The sequence below is a fragment of the Bos indicus genome, chromosome 18 (genome assembly GCF_029378745.1).
Source record: "Bos indicus isolate NIAB-ARS_2022 breed Sahiwal x Tharparkar chromosome 18, NIAB-ARS_B.indTharparkar_mat_pri_1.0, whole genome shotgun sequence".
Classification (NCBI taxonomy): Eukaryota; Metazoa; Chordata; class Mammalia; order Artiodactyla; family Bovidae; genus Bos; species Bos indicus.
The window spans coordinates 4228657-4251831 of record NC_091777.1 but is presented as its reverse complement, the minus strand read 5'-3'; the positions used below and the strand labels follow the sequence as shown (position 1 = coordinate 4251831).

The 23175-nt window shown below is 37.7% G+C and overlaps 1 protein-coding gene across 3 annotated transcripts in view; it reads right to left on the bottom strand.

Annotated features, from left to right (window-relative positions):
- Positions 1 to 23175, bottom strand: part of CNTNAP4 (contactin associated protein family member 4) — a 286323-nt gene that overhangs the window by 97563 nt on the left and 165585 nt on the right. For 2 of the 3 annotated variants that reach the window (XM_070770350.1, XM_070770351.1), the window contains exons 5-9: positions 14848 to 15051; positions 14078 to 14262; positions 13148 to 13291; positions 9573 to 9834; positions 1396 to 1545 (exon numbers count right to left, since the gene is read on the bottom strand). In XM_070770350.1, the coding sequence (XP_070626451.1) occupies positions 1396 to 1545; positions 9573 to 9834; positions 13148 to 13291; positions 14078 to 14262; positions 14848 to 15051 (945 nt within the window). Of the gene's footprint in view, positions 1 to 1395; positions 1546 to 9572; positions 9835 to 13147; positions 13292 to 14077; positions 14263 to 14847; positions 15052 to 23175 lie in introns of those variants that run through there. The other variant, XM_070770352.1, reaches the window with a different exon arrangement.

Sequence of the window (23175 nt, the reverse complement as noted above, 5' to 3'; positions counted from 1 at the left end):
CTTGAACATCAGGAAGTTCACGGTTCACATATTGCTAAAGCCTGGCTTGGAGAATTTTGAGCTTACCATCTATTAAAGGACCATGTTGCTATAGGTTGCCATAAACTCAATCATATATTCCATGATGTTTTATAAACAACTTAATTTATAAAATGAACTTATAAATGAACAAATCTTCATAAAGGAAGCAATTCTATCTTTCAATATTTTTGGCATTATGCTGCCTTTTATAGCAAAGGATTATGAAGGTTTTTTTTTTTTTTTGGTTTGTTTGTTCGCTCTTAATATAAGATGCATGATTCACGGTCTGTGTACTTACTGTCAATTCTTGGAAAGGAATTTGCATATTATTGATGAATAATGAAGCCTGGGCTTTCAACCAAATTCAAAGGTGATTCCAGACAGAAGTCATGATTACAATTCAAAATAGCAAAAAGAAGAAACACTGTAAGTTATGATTATGATTTCTACAACTGTGCGATTCTGTGTGTGCTGCTCTGTGCTCGGCTGTGTCCGACTCCTTGGGACCCTTTGGATTGTAGCCCACAAGTCCATGGGATTGGATCCTCTGTCCATGGGATTTTTTAGGCAAGAATACTGGAGTAGGTTGCCATTTCCTCCCCCCAGGGGATCTTCCTGGCCCTGGAATGGAACCTGCATCTCCTGAGAGCCTGCCTTGCAGACAGATTCTTTACCAGCTGAGCAATCGGGGAAGCTCTGCCTTTCTAATTAACGTCAAATATTGTCTTATTTTAATTTTCCAGTGATAGACATTCATTTCCACTTCCATAGGTTGCTTTTTGAAGCTTTTAGTTTAATCAAACATCCACTAGGCAAGTAAACACTTTTTGTTCTTTTTGAGAGACGTCCTGGGGTTGAAGGCTGGTGCCCTAATTCTACCAAATGTATCAGTGAATTATTATTTAGCAATGAGAAGAGGCTTCTGTGGCTAATTAAGTTAGATTATTTGTCCATTGGCATAATATTGTCTGCATTGAGCAGTAGAAAAGCAATAAGGATGCTCTGGAAAAGCTAAGAGGCATAAACAGGAAAACACCGCAATGAAATGAGCCCATAAAATCTGAGAAAGGTACACATGTAAGGCCTATTCAACTTTAGGAAAACATAACAAAATTTTAAAGTAAGAACAGAAGAGCATGGTCTACTTGCAAGCAATCTCATTACAGAAATCATAAGCATAAGTCAGTCCACCTCAAAGAAATACATTTTATGTCATGATTTATCATCATGATCCACTCAACATTTCCATCTTCAAAGAAAGTGAAAAATGATTCCATAATATTGACATTGGTTAAAACATGCTGACTTCAAGACACAGGGGTAGTAACTGTGAACATGACTCAACTGCCCATATGGAGTGACTGCTTCTCTTACCTCCAAAATAAAAGATGCCCCCTGAATAAATCTGCTCAGGGCCCTGGGAGGGGGATGCAGAAGCCACTTGGCCATCAACCACCACACTCAGGTAATTCCTTTTGGCAGATAAGGAGACGGAATGCCACTGTCCATCATTTAATCCAACACCTGGGGGAGACAGAATCAGTTAAAAGAGATATCTATTAACAGTGAACACTGTAAGCAGTTGGTTAGAAATGGCAATGTACACACCACTCAATCAAGTACAGTAATCTAACAACTCTTAACAAAAGAAAACAAGAAGCAAGACAGGGAAGGGAGACTGGTGGGCAATCAGCACCCTCTACATTGCTGTTGTTAGTCGCTCAGTTGTATCCGACTCTTTGCGACTATAGCACGCCAGGCTTCCCTGGCCTTCACCATCTCCTGGAGCTTGCTCAAACTCATGTCCATTGAGTCAGCGATGCCAGTCAATCATCTCATCCTCTGTCATCCCTTCTCCTGCCTTCAATCTTTCCCAGCATCAGAGTCTTTTTTAACGAGTCGACTCTTTGCATCAGGTGGTCAAAGTATTGGAGCTTCAGCTTCAGCATCAGTCCTTCCAATGAATATTCAGGATTTATTTCCTTAAGGATCGACTGGTTGGATCTCCTTGCAGTCCAAGGGACTCTCAAGAGTCTTCTCCAAAACCACAATTCAAAAGCATCAATTCTTCAGCGCTCAGCTTTCCTTATGGTCCACATCCATATATGACCACTGGAAAAACCATAGGTTTGACTAGATGAACCTTGGTTGGCAAAATAACGTCTCTGCTTTTTAATATGTTGTCTAGGTTTGCCATAGCTTTTCTTCCAAGGAGCAAGCATCTTTTATTTTCAAGGCTGCAGTCACCATCTGCAGTGATTTTGGAGCTCAAGGAAATAAAGTCTGTCACTGTTTCCATTGTTTCCCCATCTATTTGCCATGAAGTGACAGGACCAGATTCCATGATCTTGGTTTTTTGAATGCTGAGTTTTAAGCCAGCTTTTTCACTCTCCTCTTTCACTTTCACCAAGAGTCTCTTTAGTTCCTCTTCACTTTCTCCCATAAGGGGGTGTTTGCATTTTTGAGATTATTGAAATAATTGGAATATTGAAATACATGGAAATAGTGCATGATTATCTTCATGTCTTGGGGCATCAGTAGAGAGAACAAAATTCTAATTCAAGTTTGGACAATCCTGAATGGTGAAAATCTTTAAATTATTTGGCATGGGCTAATTTTCAGCTTTCATTATGTAATTTACCTTTTAGAAGGAGTGGCTTGGGAAGAGCACAGATACTTTCCAAAATTCTAGGTTATACCTAATAAAATGATTTATCTGCTCTTTTACACTTTGGTGTAGTCATCTTTTATGAGTCTAGAATATTTAGCAAAGTATATTGTCAATTATTATAGAAATATTTGAAGAGATTATAATGAATGCTGAAAGTGTAGTGGTATAATGGAGAGTTAAAAAATAAAGCAGTGTATAAAACCATATTCATAAAGCTGGTCATAATTTACAGATTTTGTATTTGCAAATTCAACTACTTGCCATAATATATCAGTAGCCTCCAAATCATTACTCAGGGCACTTTTGGGGTCAGTCACAGAAATACACAGAGCAGAGAAAAATTCAAGTCAACTGACATGCAAGCTTACGGCTGAGGTCACGCAAGGCAAAGCTTCTTGCTTCAGCTCTCCTATGTAAATCTGTCTTCACATTTTTGTGCTTTCTGTTAGTGAGTTTGCTGTTTAAAAGGCCCCCTCACACAGTGACTAAGTGTTGTCTAGTGTTCCAAAGTGCAAGAAGGCAATGATTTGCCTTACAGAGAAAAATACATGTGATAGGTAAGCTCCTTTCAGGCATGAGTTAATGTTGGCCATGAGTTCAATGCTGGTGATTAACAATAAATATTAAAGAAGGTGTCTTCAAACACAATCATACATAGGAGGTTGTGTTGATTGGTGTACAAAAATGTTGTCACTAGAGGCATGCAAGAACCTAACCCTGTATTTCCCCTGGAAACAATGGTTTAGTATTTATTAATTCCATGTCCGCAACAACTTCATAGGACGTAACTACTCCAAGTAATGAGAATTAACTCCATATGTACAATTCTAATTATATTCCTGATTGTCTATAAATATGCGAAAGGGCTGAAAGGAAATGCACACAAACAGTAATTTTCACATACAAGAAAATAGTAGTTGTTTTTATTCCTAGCTATAATTTTTCTGTATTTTCCAAGTTTATATACATAATAAAAATTGCTACAGTAAAAAATCAAGGTTTCCTTATCACCTATAAAAACAGTCTCTAGACCCTCCTAAGGTGGTCCCTGTGTCACGAATCAAGGAGGCTGTGGAGCCTTTTCCTCTTAAAGGGAATTAAGTCTATAGGGTTCTGTTTTGAATACTCAGCAAACTGGTGAAATCTAAGTCTCTCTGTTGTAGGTAAATCAGTAAGGTTTATATCTACCAAATCCACCAAATATTCAGCTCTGTATGATTTTGCAGATCAAATTACTAAATAAAAATATAAGTACTCTATTAAACCTAAAATTCATGGGCCTCTTTCCTGATACTTTGTGCAATTTCTTTATTTCCCCGGCTATTTCCGACCACAAGCTTTCAGACAGAAAATGCATGGAAGCTGCTTTAGATGATGAAGCTCTTTGCCCTGGACTCATTTAGCATAACACAAACTCCACCCTGGGCACCAAAGCTTACTTTCACATTATACCCATGAACCAAAAAAAGATTTCCAAAGACCCAACTTTGATTTGGTTTGCGAAAGATAATGAGAAAAACCTAAAAACTGAAAAATGAAGGATATAGGCTAGATAATTTTGGACATATTTTCTAAGAGTGGACTCTGAAATAGAAGGCTGAATAGAGTTATATAATCTCTGACGGTATGAGATTGGACTAAAATAAATCAAATGTCCCAAATTTGTCATCCTGTGCTTCCTTTCAGAGGATACATTTAGAGTGAAAATCCTTGTACTGAGCTTTACGTCACACAGATAAAAACTTCCCACCCTCCTCACCCTGCCGTGGGTTTCCCACCCTCTCTTTCTCAAAGCTCGGATGTGCCTGCGTACACGGCTTCTGTTTTCTCATCTTAGCTTTCCACTGGCCTGGGAGGTGCTTATCAAGCTACCTCTGGTGGGGGACATTTTCTCTTCTGACCTACTGCAGACTGATAACTTTCATAAAATTCAGTAAAAATAAATGACAAAAACATTAAAGAAAGAAGGCATCTAAAACACAAGCCCACTGACCATATGCTTAAATGTTGCAGTGATGCCTTCTTGCTGTAACAGCTTCTAGGAGCTTTTCCTCCCAATTTCTGTACTTATCTCAGGAACAAGTATTTCGCTGGACCACTATGTTCCAGGGGGGCACACTCCAAGCAACTTTGCTCCAAGGGGCTTCTGGGTAGGGCCAGCAGAGTAAAGTCAAAGGCTCAGGACATCTTCTGTCAACACAGAAGCTAACTTAGATTAAGAACACAAGTCTGCCAGGACGGCCGCTCTCAATTTGACACAGTTACATGCACCCATCTGCTCAGCGTGTGGGTTCTGGAGTTGTGCTGTATTTGTGAGGGAACCTTCAGAAAACTATTCTTGAACCTCATTTGCAACAGACATCACTTGCTTACGATGAGGAAACTTTTATGACCCATCGATGGGATGTATTACTCAAGTTAAATAATGAATGACCTGTGCAATCTGTTTCACTTAATTCCACATGATAAAAAGGATAATTTGTAAGTTGGATACTATTTTCTTTTAAGTCTACAACTTTAATATCTGAAGAGAAGTGAGCCCTTTTCCAAGGCCACAACACAGTGAGAGAGGAAGGAAAAGGTGGAATTGCAGAATATGTATTTTTTTCCAATTCACCGAATCAGGTAATTAAATGCTAATTCTAGTGCGCTGCTCCCAACACTCACAACTTTTGATTAGGGGAAGGAATACGTGTTGGTGTAATAATAATAAAAACAATAATCTAGTGCCTATTATTCACACCAGGTGCTGTGTGCTTTATATGCATCATGTCATTTAATCTTCAACATTACTACTGTTATTCTCGTTTCAAACATGGAGACCATGAAGCACAAGAGGATAAACAAATCACCCAAGGAAGCATCCAACTGGTGAGCTGACGCCAAAACCCACATTCTTCTTGGCCTGCAGGATGGGTGGTGACCTTGCTGTTTGGCTCATGTTAAACAATTAACTTTGAGAAAGAGAAAAGCAGCCCCCAAGAGCCTGGGACTAGTGGCTGGTACTCTCAGGGGGGCCCTGATGGTGGGAGACGCTGGAGAGCACCCAGAGCTCGGCAGTAGGGTTCTCCCGCTGAGCATCAACAAGCTCACAGAACATCAAGACCAGACAAGGTCGCTCTGTTACTACAGTGAAATGGGACCCAAAATTCCTTCAAAACTCCTCTACAATCTGGTTTAAGCACAGACAAAAGCAAGGTTACTGTGCAAACTACAAAAAATATCAAATCCTCTCCCGGACAGCATGAATGACAACTGACTTTTGAAATCAATTACAAATTTAGCTTTACTTCATGCCTCCATTCTTCAAAATAAAATTTACAAAGATATTTAACCACACAAATTCCCTCACCTCCTGGCAGCATTTAATCCCCGCCAAATTTCCTTGAAATCTCCCTCCAAATTAGCTAACATAATCCAAAATTCTATGACAAGTTGTCCTTAACACCTTTGTGATGGGACTCCCCATGGTTCCCTGGGTGAGGCTCCTCCCTGTTGCAATACGCAACAAACCCAACCTGTTGGACAGTAAGGGTGATCACTGTGGTCTCTGGGTGGAAACCACTGACAACTCCAGCTGGAAGAATAGAAGAATAAATGGAAAGGTTTGCAACTGCAGGTGGCAGGAGAAGGTGGAATCCCACCTTTATAAGAACCTTCTTCCCTCTCCCCTTCTTCCCTTCCTCCTCCTCTTCCTTCTCTCTCCTTCTATCTCTCTCTCAGACCCAAAACACACAGACATACAAAATACAGGAGGAAGAAAAAGGTATCTCTCGGTTCCTCGTATATAATCTTCAGGGACCAGTCTTAAAACCACTACAGAAATATTATGACACTTTAGCTGCTGTCACTCTCCCATAAGATTATAACAAGCATCCATGGAATAGGATGTGTAAAGCAGAAAAAGCTGTATAGGTAGGTTATTTGCAAAAGAGCAAAAGGCAGTTATACAAAGGCCATTACTCAAGGACAGACTAAAGGGTTTTGCCTGTTCCAAATAACTTTCAGTGCTTCAAAACTGTGCCAGACATTCCTATACTCACTAACTATATCCACTAACCAGAATTAAAGGTCCATGACACCAGATAGCTCTTGCCAAGAAGAAAATATGGAGGTTATGGCTGTCAATCATGTTAGGTGGAAGCAGGACTTTCAGGGAGCGATGAGGTTCTAATGTGAAAGACAGGAATATTCCATTAGAGAAAGAAAGAACTTTAAAAATGGCTTCTCCTGGGTGAGGGGAATCAAGAGGGCAGCCTCTCTGTCAGGGTCACAAGAACCAGAAAGCTCAGTAACGGAAACACGCAGAACCAGCATCTGCCAGGCCCTGCCCACGGGAGCAAGAAGCTTGTTTTCAAGCCTGATTTTCACCTTAACGCAAAAACAATAGCAGAAATATAAAACTCATAGCAAAAATCTCAAATTTGATAGTCAAGAATTTGTAGTACTCTTGCCTGGAAACTCCCATGGACGGAGGAGCCTGGTAGGCTGCAGTCCATGGGGTCGCGAAGAGTTGGACACTACTGAGCGACTTCACTTTCACTTTTCACTTTCACGCACTGGAGAAGGAAATGGCAACCCACTCCAGTGTTCTTGCCTGGAGAATCCCAGGGACGGGGGAGCCTGGTGGGCTGCAGTCTATGAGGTCGCACAGAGTCGGACACGACTGAAGCGACTTAGCAGCAGCAGCAGGAAAATACAACCAAATTGTTAGATTCTTGATCAAATAATTTTTGCTCTGTCATGTATAAAGATGACAAAGACTGGCGACACTGTGTCACAAGCGATTTTGTAGGGCTGCTAATATGTTTTATGATTTAGACTAATATAATATCTTTAATATTTCAAAAATGACATAAACTGACATAATATTTTTGAACCATTCCAAATAATGATTTGCAAAGCTCTACATCACATTAAAAATTTAGCCTGATAATTCAAACATCTGCACAATTCCATTCTTCCTCAATACAATGGACACTGTATTTTTATTCCATTGTAAAAGACATTGAAAACTTTGAGTTTTGAAAATATGTAAGAGTAATAATTTATATCTCCAGTAGTAAAGAAAAACTGAGCCATCCTCATATAATAGAATGATTTAGTATAATGTGATATTAACCCACCAGTAGGTCCTCGATTCTCTTCAGAGTCATTATGATGCATCCTGACAACTGATTTAATTATCGAACACTGTGCCTGTGAAAGTCTTCTCTATGAGAGAAGCAAATGGACCACACACCCAGACCATTTAAAGAGTCCACTTTCAAATGCAAAATGCACTTTTCTTGCTGAAACTAGCAAAAATTAATATTTTAAAAGAAACTAGAAAGATGGGAATGGGGGATTTAGTGTGTAAAGTCCTACTTTATTATCTGAAGTGTAACAATTTTACTATATTAACATTCATATTTTGTCAAGGATCCTTATTATTAGCTATGGGCACTAAGTCATGTGATGTCATAATAGTAAGATTGTACACAGATTTAAACATTAATTTTTAAACTCATTCGAGGTGGTCTAGATAGATTTACACCTAGTAGTTTATTAAATTTGCAAGCCTGTAAAGTGTTTAGAAATGAACTAGCTTCATGGGGCTCTGTACAATAACACTGCACTGAAGCAGCTTCTCTAAGATGCTGAAAATTAGGCCATGAATACAACCACCCCAGAGGATGTCAAATACATCAGAATAAACTACACATTAATGGCAAGCTTATATTTTTAGGCCTTGATTTTAGGGAGCCTATTAATTATTAATATGACACTGATTAATTTATTTCCTTTTGTCAAGCCTGCAAATCTACCACAGTTTGAGTATTACATTAAAAAGTCACAGCACAGTACTTCTTAAAAATTATAATTGATATTGAAGTTTCAGTTCCCACGTTCAAACTACTGTGGTATATGAACAAGAAAAAAGAAACACGAAGATCCAGCGTATTCATTTGTATACTACTTGTTTCTTATATTTGGTTTTTAACTTTTTTTCCTCTCCCACTCATATTCTATCAATTTTGGTCGTAGTTAATATAGATGAGTAGTACAATGGCATCTTTAAATTGTTTTTAAAGATCATTTATTAAACTGATATAGCAATTTACCCCAGTGTGACCTCTAGTTGCTTGGCTTGGGTATTATTCCATATATATGAAAATTTGATGGAGATCCTTTGTCAAGAACTATATAATTTTAATGAAGAGACAAAAATATCCCTCACCCAAAGCACTGACCTAAATTAGACATTAATTTTCCAGACTCTCAGAGAGTCTCCTTAATTATATTACTTCTAACCATTAAAATGGTACCGTATTGCCTAGAAGTGCAGAGAATTCTATTTGGTTCCTGAATGAGAAACTTCACGTAAATCTTTCCCCCAAATATATGCAACTCCACACAGATTACAGCAGCAAGCAAAGTTAATCTGACTAAATAATATAGAGATAACAATCCCCAAAAGACCCCTCCCCATCTCTCAAAGGCCAGATAAGACTTATAACTGTGTTATACCAAGACTCATCTTCCATTGAAGACACCCAGCAAACTTGGGATCCATTTCAAGTCTTTCATATTTTTCTCAAAATGCATTTCCTCAGGATACATTGATTTATCTGGAGTGGGCAAGAGGGTCATGGAAGGAAATTTCTATTCCCCTACAACTATCATTTTGGTTAATAAGAACTGCTAGTGCTGAAGCCATATTTAAAAGAAAATTGGAATCCAGTTCCTCTAAGGAAGAGATAATCTTATTAACTCAAGTATTCATTTGTTAAACAAATATTAATTTGGGGGTTAAGCATAAAATTTTACAGAGAAGGGACAGAGAGATAATGAAATCTTTCAAACCCATATGCTTTGCCTGCAGGAATACACTTATTACCTGCTGTGATGTCACTGGGTAATTTTCCTGGATGGTAGAGATGCAGCTTAAGTTTTCCATCATTGAGAAAGAGGAGGAGACCCCCTGAAACCAGTTGAAGCTCCGTGAATAACAGAAGCCCAGCCTTATTCCAAGTTCGAAATTGAAAAGTGGCAGAAATCTCGTCCTCCCCGAAAGATCCTGGCAGTGCCAAGTAACTCCTGGGGCTCAGAAAAGTCACGGGCACAGACTGCGGTTGTGAACAAGAAAACGACACATTTCCCTGAGAAGAGAGCAAAAGGGAAAGCTTTAAGAATGACACACCACATTAGTAATAGCATCTGAACGATCTAATTACCCATGGTTTAAAACAACAGGGAAAACTGCGACCAACATGGATACGGAATCCTTGCCATATGTCTTAAAGGTTCTTCAAATCCAGGGATACACAGTCAGGCAAATCTCTCCCTGGGCTTTCTGGGTGAAATTGTTTTCTTCCGATTTCTCAAATTTCACAAAGGCATCTAACTCAATGCAATTGAATTCAATCAAAATTTATTTAAAATAATTCTTTATTTATGTTTTACTTGGTTTTCCCTTCCTACTTTCGCTGCCTTTGGCTTCAAAGCTACTCCATAACATAACCAATATTAATGAGCTACTGGCTCCCCTTCCATATTCTTTCATAATTTTCTGTTACTATTGACACATACAAACGTATATTAATATATCAACACACATATGTGCATATACATATTTAAGGCATGTGTTCAGTTATATGTATATTCACATATATCTAAATATATATTTGGAATACATATACCAACACACTAGACATTATTTGTTTTATAAAAATGGGAGCCATGTTTTATGTTGTTTGCTGTACCATGATTTTATCATTAACAAATACCTTATGGAAATCCTTTTGAATTATCTGGTGAAAGCCTAATTCCTACTTTTATTGATTAGGCAATATTCTACTGTGTGAATGGTCAAATTTCCAGTCAATTGTTTTCTTATCAAGGGGTTTTTCCAGTGGCTCAGTGGTAAAGAATCTGCCTGCAAAGCAGGAAACATAGGTTTGATCCCTGGGTTGGGAAGATCCCCTGGAGGAGGGAACAGCTACCCACTCCAGTATTCTTGCCTGGAGAATTCCAGGGCAGAGGAGCCTGGTGAATTACAGTCCATCAGATTGCAGAGTTGGGACATGACTGAGCCACTGACACTTCCACTTCCACTAGTATGATGTCACTTTGTTTCAAAGTTTTGCCTCTCTCAACCAAGCACGAATAAGCTTCTCTATGTGATGGTATTTTCAGTTCTTCAGAAGACGGTTCTAAATACAGAGCTAGTATATCTACATATTTTAGTAAATATTTCCAGTTTCTTTCTTGAATTCAAAAAAAAAGTTAAATTTTCCACATTTCCAACAGTAGTACACAAAGACATACTTTTCCCCACATCCTTGGCAGCAATAGGTATTACATTTCTTTTAAATCTGCATAAGTTCAAGGACAAAACGCCCACGTGATGTATCGTTGTTATTTATCTTGCATTTACCTAATAAAGAATCTAAGTCTTTTTCATGGGTTTGTTGCTCTTTGGCCTCACTTTCATCAGAAGGGTCGGTTCATAACCTCTGCCTATTTTTCTTTCTTTTTTTTTTAGGTTTAAGATTGCATAATACAATGTACAATGTACTACTTACATTCTTATTTTGAACCATTGTGGTTTTTTTCTTATTTTTATGCTCTTGTCATCAGATTTACATGTATTATTTCTTGTCTAATGGTTTTTAAATAGATCTTCAAGATACATTAGAATTGCATGAATTTTCATTAAAATATTGTACATGAAAGATTATTTTGCTGTTAGCACTAAATACATATTTAAGGATTAAGAAAAAAATGTTAACGTCTGAACTATTTAGAAATAATTAGCATGTTCCTTAACAGGCTTCATAAATCAAGATAAATGTTTTTATTTTTCCTGAAAATAACCTTCAACAAACCTTCTAAATATAGATTTGAAAAGTCAATGAAATCACTTTATTTAAAACAAGACAAGCTGGAATTAAAGTACTGGTCTAGGTTAAACAAAAACATTTGGCTATATTGTGATTCTGTTAAAAGTGAACTAGCTTTCACTGCAGACAAATATCTTGTCCCAGTGAATGAAACATCAAAAGCTGAAGAGTGAAATATACTGACCCATAATGTAAAGGCAATTATAAGACTAGCAAACCTGGTAAAAATGGAAACATTTACCAGCTGCATTTGGACAGCTGTCTGCTAGCTACTCTGCAAGCAGCAAATCCTCTTGGCAATGAAGAGCTGGTGTTAGCTACATGAGCAGCTTCTGGAAACTCATTTTGCAATGAAACACTCACATCTATCTCTCTACAATAGTTTTATTTTCCATCTAAATCCTTTTCCTTTTTATATTAAAAAAAAAACTATTTAAAAAATCTTGCTGGATGGTGTGCTCATATAAGCACTATCAATTCACACAGAGAATTAAAAATAAAATATTTTATAAGCAATAAATAATTCTGTGATGTACTCTGGGTTTTGCTGACACAACATGAGCTTTATTATATATTTTGAATTTTGAATAATTAAAGGAATGTATTCAAATGGTTGGATGTGTCTGCTTTTCTATCAGCAAGCAGGTTAAGCTAGAAAGCACGTTCCCCAGAATCTCATTTCTTGTCTGGGTCCAGTTAAAAGTTAGCCAAAGAGGGAGCTGACGAGACACCTGAGTCAGAAGTGAAAGGCTGGCCACTTTCCCCAAAAGGCTGTCTGCGTGTGATGAAGTCCAGGGAAGGATGATGACAGAGGGGCTGGTGACTATCCCAGCGTGTCCTGCCTCTTTCACTCTGCTCCATCTCTTCTTCCAGACCGCTGACCTCCACTTTCCAGTGCCTCCAGCTGTTAAGATCCAAGTCCTAAAACAGACCCCTTGTCCCTAAACCCAGAGTGCTTCTCTGACTGCACCCTGACCAATACAGCTGTATTTAAATTCCACCACATTTCCATAGAATTAGAACATCAAACAGCCTGACCAGCACTGCTCGTGGCAGATGCAATCTTGTAAAAGCCTATTAGCTTCTTTTATTAGTTATGAATGACCATGGCAAAATACAAATTTTCCAACCGCTTCTCTAATATACGTGCATGTTATCTGATTCCAGGAAACCAGTATTCTGCTTCGGAGAGTAAGTCAGGGAGTATCTTATTAAGGAAATTACAGAGGAAAAGAAATTAGTCTCCTGGGACCAATAATATCACAACAAAATAAAATGATCAATTGTACCAAGAAAAGAACCTGCTTTACTTCATATAAAAATAAAATAATCATGACCTGTGAATTTTAAATATTTTGCATAGAATTAATCCCGTACATGCATATTGCCAAGCTGAGAACTGAGAACTCTTTTTCTAAAGAACAAGAGTAAGGTCTAAAATATCATGTCAAAAAAAAAAATAAAATAAAATAAAATATCATGTCAAGTGGGAATTCAAAATGAAGCATTTTTGTGTGGGGGGGAAAGCCACACAGTTTTCCCTTTTTTGTATACATGAAGACTCTCTTACCATAACGATCATCTGTGGGTCCTGCCGCTTGGCCAAATCAATGATATCCACTCCATCGTAAAAGAGATTTTCTAAACACCCATGAAAGTGTTTATGGGGGAATGACACTGGTTTTCCAGGTGCTGGAATCCCTCCAAAGCTGATCTTAGAAAGAAAAATGGCATCAATAATATTGTTTAGTGATTTTCTGATAATCTGCTTAAATAATTACGATTAGCAACTATAGCTGTAGTCATCACAGATAGACCAATTTTTCAGTACTCTACACTGCCATATTGTTAATTTCAAATGGAGATTTAAAAAAAAATTATGATGCAGGTTTTAAAATAAGTTTATATGCATTCAGTTTTCACTGACAATAGAGCTTGATTATTCTTACAAGTTGCTAATCAAACTTGATTTTAATATTTATTGGTTGTTGAAGAAAAATACATCTTTATTTCCATAGTGACTGGTTTTAACAATGTAACCAATTATAATGACATTTTATTTTATATACATTTCTGGCATATATTGATTTTTGTGCATTTGAATTGGGTATTGATGAATCAGTTAACCTATTCGTTGCTACATCCTTTCTCTAAATCTGCACTGTTCAGGAGTGCTTTTTGCCCCCACCACCTCCAAAATCATACAACACAGTCTATATTTACTTGTAGTAAGGAGATCTCTTCAGGGAGATTTCCTGCATACACACTGCAGGCAAAAAAAAGATGATGTTTCTTTATAAAGATAAATTAACATGCAGGGAGAAAAATGAAGCCGCAGTACTATAGGCACAAAACTCACTACCTGAGTGAGGCTACCTAGAGGAACACTTCCTCAGGACCTTGACTGACTCTGGAGGTGGGTCTTCTAGAGCACTGCCTTCCTAGACCTCACCACCTAGACTTCACGAAGTCTGCATGAATTGAAACGTAACCATCACACCTCATAATCGAGATGCAGGGAACTGAACTCGCCCTGGGCGCGGAAACGACGCCTGTGCCCGTCCACTGTGAAGTTGACCTGTGTGCCCAAGCGCTGGATGAGCACGGAGTGCCAGTGTTGGTCGTCCAGCAGGCTGCCCAGGGTGAGCCTGACCGGGGCACGAGCCGAGGGCGGCTTCGAGTCACCTTAGAGGGGAGAGAAAAGAACAGAGCCATGATTCCCAGCTGAAAAAAAGAGAAAAGCATTCTTTCATGGGGACCAGAGTCTCTCATAACAACTGCAATCTCCTTCCATGCACCCCAGCCAAAACGCTAGTCTGAATTTACCTCAACTTTGAATACAATATCCTCTCAACCTTGCTGTCATTTCTTCCACTGTTAATTCTCTTTATTAGTATTACCCATCATCACAGGTTCGTTTTCAATGAAAATTTTATCTTTGCTACAACCTTATTATTTTATAATACCTCAGTATTTTTCAGTGACCCATCCCTTCCATCAAGACGTTTGAAAATAACTAAGTGGTTCTATCAGCACTGTGTAAGAAACATCAAATGAGGGTCCTGAATAGTTCACAAATTACATGAAAGTGCAATACTGGCATATATATATATATATATATATATATATATATATATACACACATATAAACCCTTGAATGTGGAAATAAGGTACCTTAATCACTAAAAAAGGTAAGTTATAAAAGCATAAAGTTACTAAGGTGATAGCTAAATGACCAGATTTTCAAGCACTTTATCCAAAGAGTTTTACCTGAATTAATAAGCAAAAAGAGTTTTCCTCTTCTTAATTCCAGCGTGATGTGATCTCCATTTTGTCCTTCCCGGTGGAGTAGAATCCCATCACTCTGCATGGTTTTAAATTTCAAAGAAATTACATCCTTTATCGGGCTCAAAGATTTTTGATCAAATCTGTAGAGAAGGCAACTTTTTCCATCAAGATCAACCACCTCTGATCCTAGACAAAGATATCAAAAGTCGTTCTAAGGATAAATATGCTTTTCATTAAAGTATTTAAAAACCACATCTATGAGAGGATTAAACATATACCCATACATGTATAGTTCAGGTCCAAGTCAATCATAATAATGGAAAATAAAACCACAAATGTCTAATTCCTTCTTGATACCTGGGACTGATTCCATTTCAGATTTTACCCACCTATTTACAAAATTCATGATCTAGAAATATATTTTGAAATGTATGCCTAATTTCTCTTATGTTATTAAAGACTGTTTCTTAACCCATAAAAACATCAGGGAAAAGATTATAATTAATACCGCTAAAACCACTTTGCATATTTCATGATCAACATTTTCAATGACTTTCTTAAAAGCTGGAGTTAAAGGGTTTTTTAGCTTCTGAAAAAGTAGAAATCTTTTCCTACTTTTGAAATCTCAAAATTCTTTCATACATGCCATATAAAAAAGATTCACATATAAATACATACATATACATCAGACTCATCAAATGCCACCTCAAATGTATATTAAACTGACCTTTGTGTTATATTTTTTTTGTGTGTGGCTAAGTAATAGTATTTAAGAGCAATGCTATTTTCTATCTTCTCACGGGTGTTATTGGAAAGATATTCACTTAATGACATTATAAGAGCTGTTCTGCCATGTTTGTGTCATAACTGTGACATTGACAGGTTTTTTCAGCTTTCTGACAGTGTCTTATCTACTCATTGTCAAGATCACTTTTATTCAGTTCATCTGAAAAAAGATGTCATGTTATACCAGTAACATAACAGTACATCTGTCAAAATCAGTTGCACCCTGAACAGGCGACAGAAAAAAGAGCTGATAATACTCAGAAAGCCTGGCAGCATTTCCTGCATTTCACAAATCAAAGTTTTTTTTAAAAAAAGCAATTACCCTTGAGAGTGCATTTATGTAATAAATGAAGAGGTTAGGGAAGCCCAATAAAATAGGAAGCTATTTTTCAACTGGTTAGGTGACGTCTCCCAGTCAACAGAACGACATTACAGTTTACTCATCTTGTTTCATTCGACAAAATTATTACATCAACTTGTATGCTCAAATATGCATCTCATTCAGATTATCCATCATATTTAATATGAACCATTTATATTCACCACTACCCAAAATTTTTTTCAACTATTTTATGCAGCTATCTTTTGGAAATTCAGAGGTTTGATTTTTCCACATCTTGTTAATGTGCTTATAAAGAATTCATTCACCAAGTACACATGAATAAACATTGCATTCTGTAGAAAGAATAATGTTAACCGAACAATTATTCCTTGTTATATAGCTGAATGAATGTGCATGACACAAACATAACTCTGTGTCAAATACAAATAATGTGTTCTATGATTATTAGATTACAATAAATTAAGAAAAATTCCAATAAGACAGGCCTTAAATGCTGACACATTTGGAGCAATGCAGTTATCTCTGAGTTAATGCATCGCTTAAAGGCAACCATCATTATAATGATTTTATTTCAGATAAAGTCTATCTTTGGAATTAGCTACCAAGAGATATTTTTTTTCCCCAATGAGGGACTAGCCTGGGATACTTCAGCCTTCTATTTCTTTTTTCCTCTCTTCTTCACTATAGCTATTACATTATAATGGTCATATTAGCCTTTCATTGCACCAAAAGCTTTGTGCCAGGAATATGTCCATCAGCAATATGGGATAGTGAGAAACATATTAGACTACTGATGCCTAAGGCAGTGGTATACTGTTTCATCTCTTAAATGGAAGCCACTTGCCATTTTCTCTTGCTCTGACCTATTATGTTCTTAATTCGCAGGTATCACACAATGTAATTGGACCCATTCACTAAATAAACATGTATTTAGACCATCTAGTTTGAGGCCCTGTGATGGATGCTGCAATAAAAAGATGGACCAACACCAATATGGTCCTTGTCCTCAAGGAACTTATATTCAGTGAAGACAGACAAGTGGCATGTAAAAGAGTAAATTCATAAACCATTACAGACTGTCAGAGGCGTTCTGATCAAGATTAAAAGAAGCCTGGGGTCACTTTAGTTAAGGTAGTTGGGGAAGCTCAGTTCTGAGGTCTAGAAACCTGAGGCTAAAGCAGAGGGTAATCAATAATCTTCTTACTCTTGCCAGACTTCAACTCCTAAACTTGTCCCCATAAAATAGAATTAGTTCTATTATGTTTAATTTTAAGATGGCTAGACATTCTCCCAACACAGTCTTTCCTCCACTGTCCTGAAAGGAAGCTCTGAGGTTGCTGAGAAACCCCAGGGGCAGTCAGTAACTCAGCTCTCAGAAGGAGAACTTGAAGGGAGGTGGCTGCCCTTAAAAAGGGGGCCTGAAAAGCAGGAGGTAGCGAAGTAGAGGGTTCAACAAACTCATTACAGTCACATCACAGATCTCACATCCATGTGAACAATATCCTTCAGGAAAAAAAAATCTAAAAACAATTCAGAGTGTGAGTACAATGTCAGTACAGGGAAACTTCACATCACATCCATGCAATATATATATATGAGGATTCTCGTAAAACAAGAAATTCAGGATGGTTCCAAACAGTATTACTTTAGATAGAAAGCTCATTTATAAAAGCTATTTACAGAATTTATCTGACATATTAAAAGCATATGATTTTAAATAATACTCATAAAATGCTGTGCTATGATTAAAGACAGTTAATGATATAAAAATCTGGGACTAGCTGAAAAAAAATAATCTTTTGAGAGACAGAGGGAGAAAGAGGGAGAATCTAAATTTTCTCCAAGGATGCTGATGGAAGAGAGATGTCTCTTTGGAAAGCGATGTTACCACTACCAAGAAAACTGGAAAAACTGGAAAATAAATCAAAGGAATAACTTCATGTCCTCTCAATGTCATGCTGGAGCTTTTTAAAAGAGTCCTGTCTAAGGATTACTTAATATTACGTGAATTCACAAATGTCTAGTTTTACTATTTATTACTGATTAGGGCCAGACTCTAAGTTACACATTAATTTATAGTTTTTTTTTTCCCCCAGTAGAGATGTAAATAACTTCGATTCTGGCAGAAAATATATCCCCAAATATTTTGGTTTTATTGCCCTGTTGGGCATTTTAACCATTCGTGTAGTTAACCTAGTGACAGTAATCCAACGTTCTTAGGTTCCTATATACACTCAGTCTCTCGAATTTTCTTTGGATGCCTTCTCTAATAAATCAAATGCACCTTTGATATACCTTTATGCTCTACTTGGATCAATACAGAACTACCATCTGACCCAGAAACCCCATCCCTGGGTATATATCCAGAGAAAGCCATAATTCAAAACAATACACGCGCCCCAATTGCAGCACTGCTCACAACAGCCAGGACATGGAAGCAACCTAAATGACCGTCACCAGAGGAGAGGATAGAGAAGACTCGGCACACATGTGATGGAGTATCACTCAGCCATAGAAAGAGAATTCAATAATGCCATCTGCAGCAACGTGGATAGACCTAGAGATTATCATACTAAGTGAAGTAAGTCAGAAATAGAAAGACAAATATCATATGATATCCCCTATATGTGAAATCTAATAAAAATGATACAAATCAATTTATTTACAAAATAGAAATAGATCTCAAAATAAAATCATTACCAAAGGAAAAAACGAGGGGACGTGATAAATTAGGTTGGGATTAATATATACACATTACTGTATATAAAACAGATAACTCATAAGGACCTACTGTATAGCACAGGAAGTTTACTTAATATTCCATAATAATCTAAATGGGAAAGAATGTGAAATATATATGCATATACATGTATAACTGATTCCCTTTTCTGTACACCTGAAACTAACACAGCATGGTAAATCAGCTATACTACAATAAATTTTCTTTTAAAAAAGAGCACTGGCAATGCAAACACATTCTCACAAAATAAAAAGTCCAGATGATTTATAACAGTATTTCTTCATGTTGAAACTGACAGGTGTATGGACCATTAATAAAATTAATCCAACTCAATGCTTATTTGTTTTAATGAAAACACTAAATTAATATCTAAAATAATATTAACATTTAAATTTACATTTAATAACACATTCCAATCTTTTGTCAAACATTTTTTTGGAGAAAAGAAGCTTTTGTACACAATGGAATATATAAATAGGAAAAGCAGAGGTATTAGAAAATGGATTACAGGAACAACTGAAAGTTGGCGGTTAACAACACTTGTAACAGTAAATGGTCTACTGTCCAAAGATGTAGGAAGAGACATGCTACTTGATTGTAAGAGAGAACTGCTTCTCTAATTGCAAATTTGTTCATCGGTATATTAATTAACTAAAGTTATGTTTTTAAATGGGTTTTTACTTCATTGCTTTATTGCACTGACCTCTAACAGAATATTGAATAGAAATGATAATAGTAAGCATCTTGTCTCACTCCTGATCTCAGGGGACAATCTGAAATAATCCACCATTAAGTAGGATACTTGCTATAAGTTCTTTGTAGATAGCTTCTAACAGATTAAAGTAGCTACTTTTGTTTCCTTGTTGGTAAAGAGTTCTCATCATGAATTAGGTACTGGATTTCATCAAATACTTACTCTATATCAATTCAGATGACATGATTTTTATTCTTTATTCTGTTGACATGGTGAATCATATTACTCAATTGTGTGTGACTCTGTGTGTGTGTGTGTGTGTGCTGAGTCATGTCCAACTCTTTGTGAACTCATGCACTGCAGCCTGCCAGACTCCTCTGTCCATGGAATTTTCCAGGCAAGAAAACTGGAGTGGGTTGCCATTTCTTACTCCAGGGGGTCTTCTCCACCCAAGGATCCAACCCATGTCTCTTGCATCTCCAGCACTGGTAGAATTCTTTACCAACTGTACCACCTGGGAACACCAAATGTTAAATCTGTATTCCTGAATTAAACGTGCATGATATGCTAGCCTTATGCATCGCTGGATTTGATTTGCTAATATTTCACATAAATGTTTTTACTTCTGTTTCCAAAAGAGACTGATCTATAACTGAGGTTATATTTTAATGATTATATTATCATCAATATTAATAATGTGACTCTATTTTATGCTGGCTCACCATGGGGAGGGCATGAACTCTAATTTTCTATAAATAAATTTCAAATTGTTCTGACATGTTCACCTCCTGTTGGTCTGTGCCCTTTCAGCCATTTTTCATAAGTACATTATACTTAGCCTGGTAGTTAAGACAGCTAGTCAGTGTGGGTTTCAGTCTGCACTCTACCTTAGGCAAGTGTATGAGTTTTCTATCATTGCTGGAACACACTTTGTTCCATAAAAAGAAAACACAAATTTGTTATCTAACAGCTTTGGAATTCAAAAGTCATTACTTTGCCAACAGAAGTCCATCTAGTCAAGGCTATGGTTTTTCCACTGGTCATGTATGGATGTGAGAGTTGGACTGTGAAGAAAGCTGAGTGCCGAAGAATTGATGCTTTTGAACTGTGGTGTTGGAGAAGACTCTTGAGAGTCCCTTGGACTGCAAGGAGATCCAACCAGTCCATCCTAAAGGAGATCAGTCCTGGGTGTTCTTTGGAAGGACTGATGCTGAAGCTGAAACTCCAGTACTTTGGCCACCTCATGCGAAGAGTTGACTCATTGGAAAAGACTCTGATGCTGGGAGGGATTGGGGGCAGGAGGAAAAGGGGACGACAGAGGATGAGATGGCTGGATGGCATCACCGACTCGATGGACATGAGTCTGAGTGAACTCCGGGGAGTTGGTGATGCACAGAGAGGCCTGGCATGCTGTGATTCATGGGGTCACAACTGAACTGAACTGAATCGAACTGAAAATCAGGGTTGGCAGGGACTGCTTTCCCTCTGATGTCTCTAGAAGACAGTCACTTTGCTTGCCTTTTCCAGCTTTTAGGAACCCTTTCATTCCTTGACTTATGGCCCCTTCCTTCATGTACAGAACCAGCATCAGAGCAACTTCAAATTTCTCTTTCTCATCATCGCTCATGTTTGCATTCACAGTCACATCTCCTTTTCTAACTGATCCTGTCACCTCTGTTTTACAAGGACTCCTGTGATTACATTGGGTCCACCTGGATAATTCAGGATAATCTCCCCAACTCAAGACCCTTAACTTAATCACAACTATAAAGTACCTTTGTCATGTATGGTAACATGTTTACGATTGTAGGGCATTATTCCATCACAGCAAGTTACTATCTCTCTTTGGCCCTATTCCTTCAACTGTAATGTTGGAATAATAAGAGTATATTCTTTTTTGAAGCTGAAATATAGGTGACTTACATATTTTGTTAATAATAGAATATTCTTCATAGGACTGTTGTATGAATGCATTACTATATAATTTTGGAAGTTGTTGGCATATAATTAGGCTTCAATAAATGTGAACAATTACTAACGCTAAAGCTATTATTTATTATTAGAATACTGGGCGGGGAAAGAGATATGCCAACAATAGTTTAATAAATACATTTCGTGTGTTTATTTTTTTTTAAGTGGACTCTTTAAAAAATAATGAATTTCTGAAGTACCCAAGAAATGCTCAATTTCCAATGTCATTGCTGGGTTATGCAGCAAGAATGAGCTTGAGCCATCTGCGGGTTCTGTGGCTTTTTCTCTGTCTGTCAGCAAATGCCTGAGCTGACTCACCACGGCAATTGTCAGTGACCTGAACCCTCCTCAGTGAATACCTCCATCTCAATTCTTCTCAGAGCAGGAATCAAGGAAAGAAGAGACTCACAAAGATTGCAAGCCCTGCTCTCGTATCAATTCTCCCTGTGACCCTGGGAAAGAGGTATGGCCTGCTTGATTTGCGTGATTCAGAAATACAACTTCCCACTGAATACAAAGTTTCCTCAGAGAAAATATTTAAATTTCTTTCAGGGAGTTGTGTCAGAAGTGGAATTGCTGAAACGTATTCTGTGCTCCTTCTGCAGCTCATGTTTACGGAGACCTTTCTACGAACACAGTGGAAGGCACAGTGATGCATAAAACCAAGCACAGTTCCCCCAGAGCTTACAGTCTAACGGGGAGGACACCCGTCCCTGAGTGGTGATTGTTCAGGCTTCACTTCTGCAGTAGAGCTGGGTCCCAAATGATTTCTCACATGTGAAGGGGGAGCCGAACCTCAGCCTCAGAGAAGGAGGCTAACTAAATGGCAGAAATGCTTCACCTCCGTGAGCAGCAAACTGGTTTCCTCCCTCTGCATATTTTACACGCAGGCACACTCCTCACGGTGATATCCCCCACCTGACCCAGTCCCCTTTCCTCACCCTTGCACCCTGCCCCTGCTCTAGAAGCTGGAGGCTTCTCCAATTGTTAGGGGTTGCCACTTGCAAAAGCAATGTTTTCCCCACCTTATCAGAGAAAAACACATTCAAGGGCTTGATTTCTCAAAGGCGTGCCATGGTCCCCCACGTTAGAGTCAGCTAAGGAGAACCTCTTGTGGCCTCCACAAATACTCAACAAACATCCCGAGCTCTGCCTGACGTCCACTAATTCATTAATAGAACCTCTGAAAGACAACCCTGACAGACAGGTTCCTGAGTGAGCCTGAGGCCGAAAGCATGAGGGTTATCTGACAAGAAGAGCAAGTAGTTTATAGAAACCTGTTCTCTGAAAGTGAGCAACCTCATTGCATATGGAATTGTACCGTGGAAATCAAAATTGTTTTGTTTATTAATATCATAGGCGGTACTTGCAGAAAGTTGTGGAGGTGGTAGCGACTTGTCCCTGAAAGACGTTTCAGGGAGCAACAGATTCTGTGAGTTAAACCATATTATTATTGAATCATATTATTATTGATGAGATCAGCTGACTAAGAAACTTAAATCAGAAAAAATGAAATAGGAAATGCATGAACTGGAAAACAAGTCATTAAAAATAGGAAATTGACTTTATTGATGGTCCTGGAAGAATTCTTGAAAAAGACAAGACAGTCTTCTAATAATTGTTAGGGAATCACCCAAAAAACACAAATAGAAAAAGAGAGTTACTGCTGGTGGAAACAGAGACGGACCAAACTCTTCTTGGCGAAATTGAATTCAGCCCTAAACACTGAATACTGCCTCTCTATTTAAAAATTACTACCTATGAATCACTAAACAG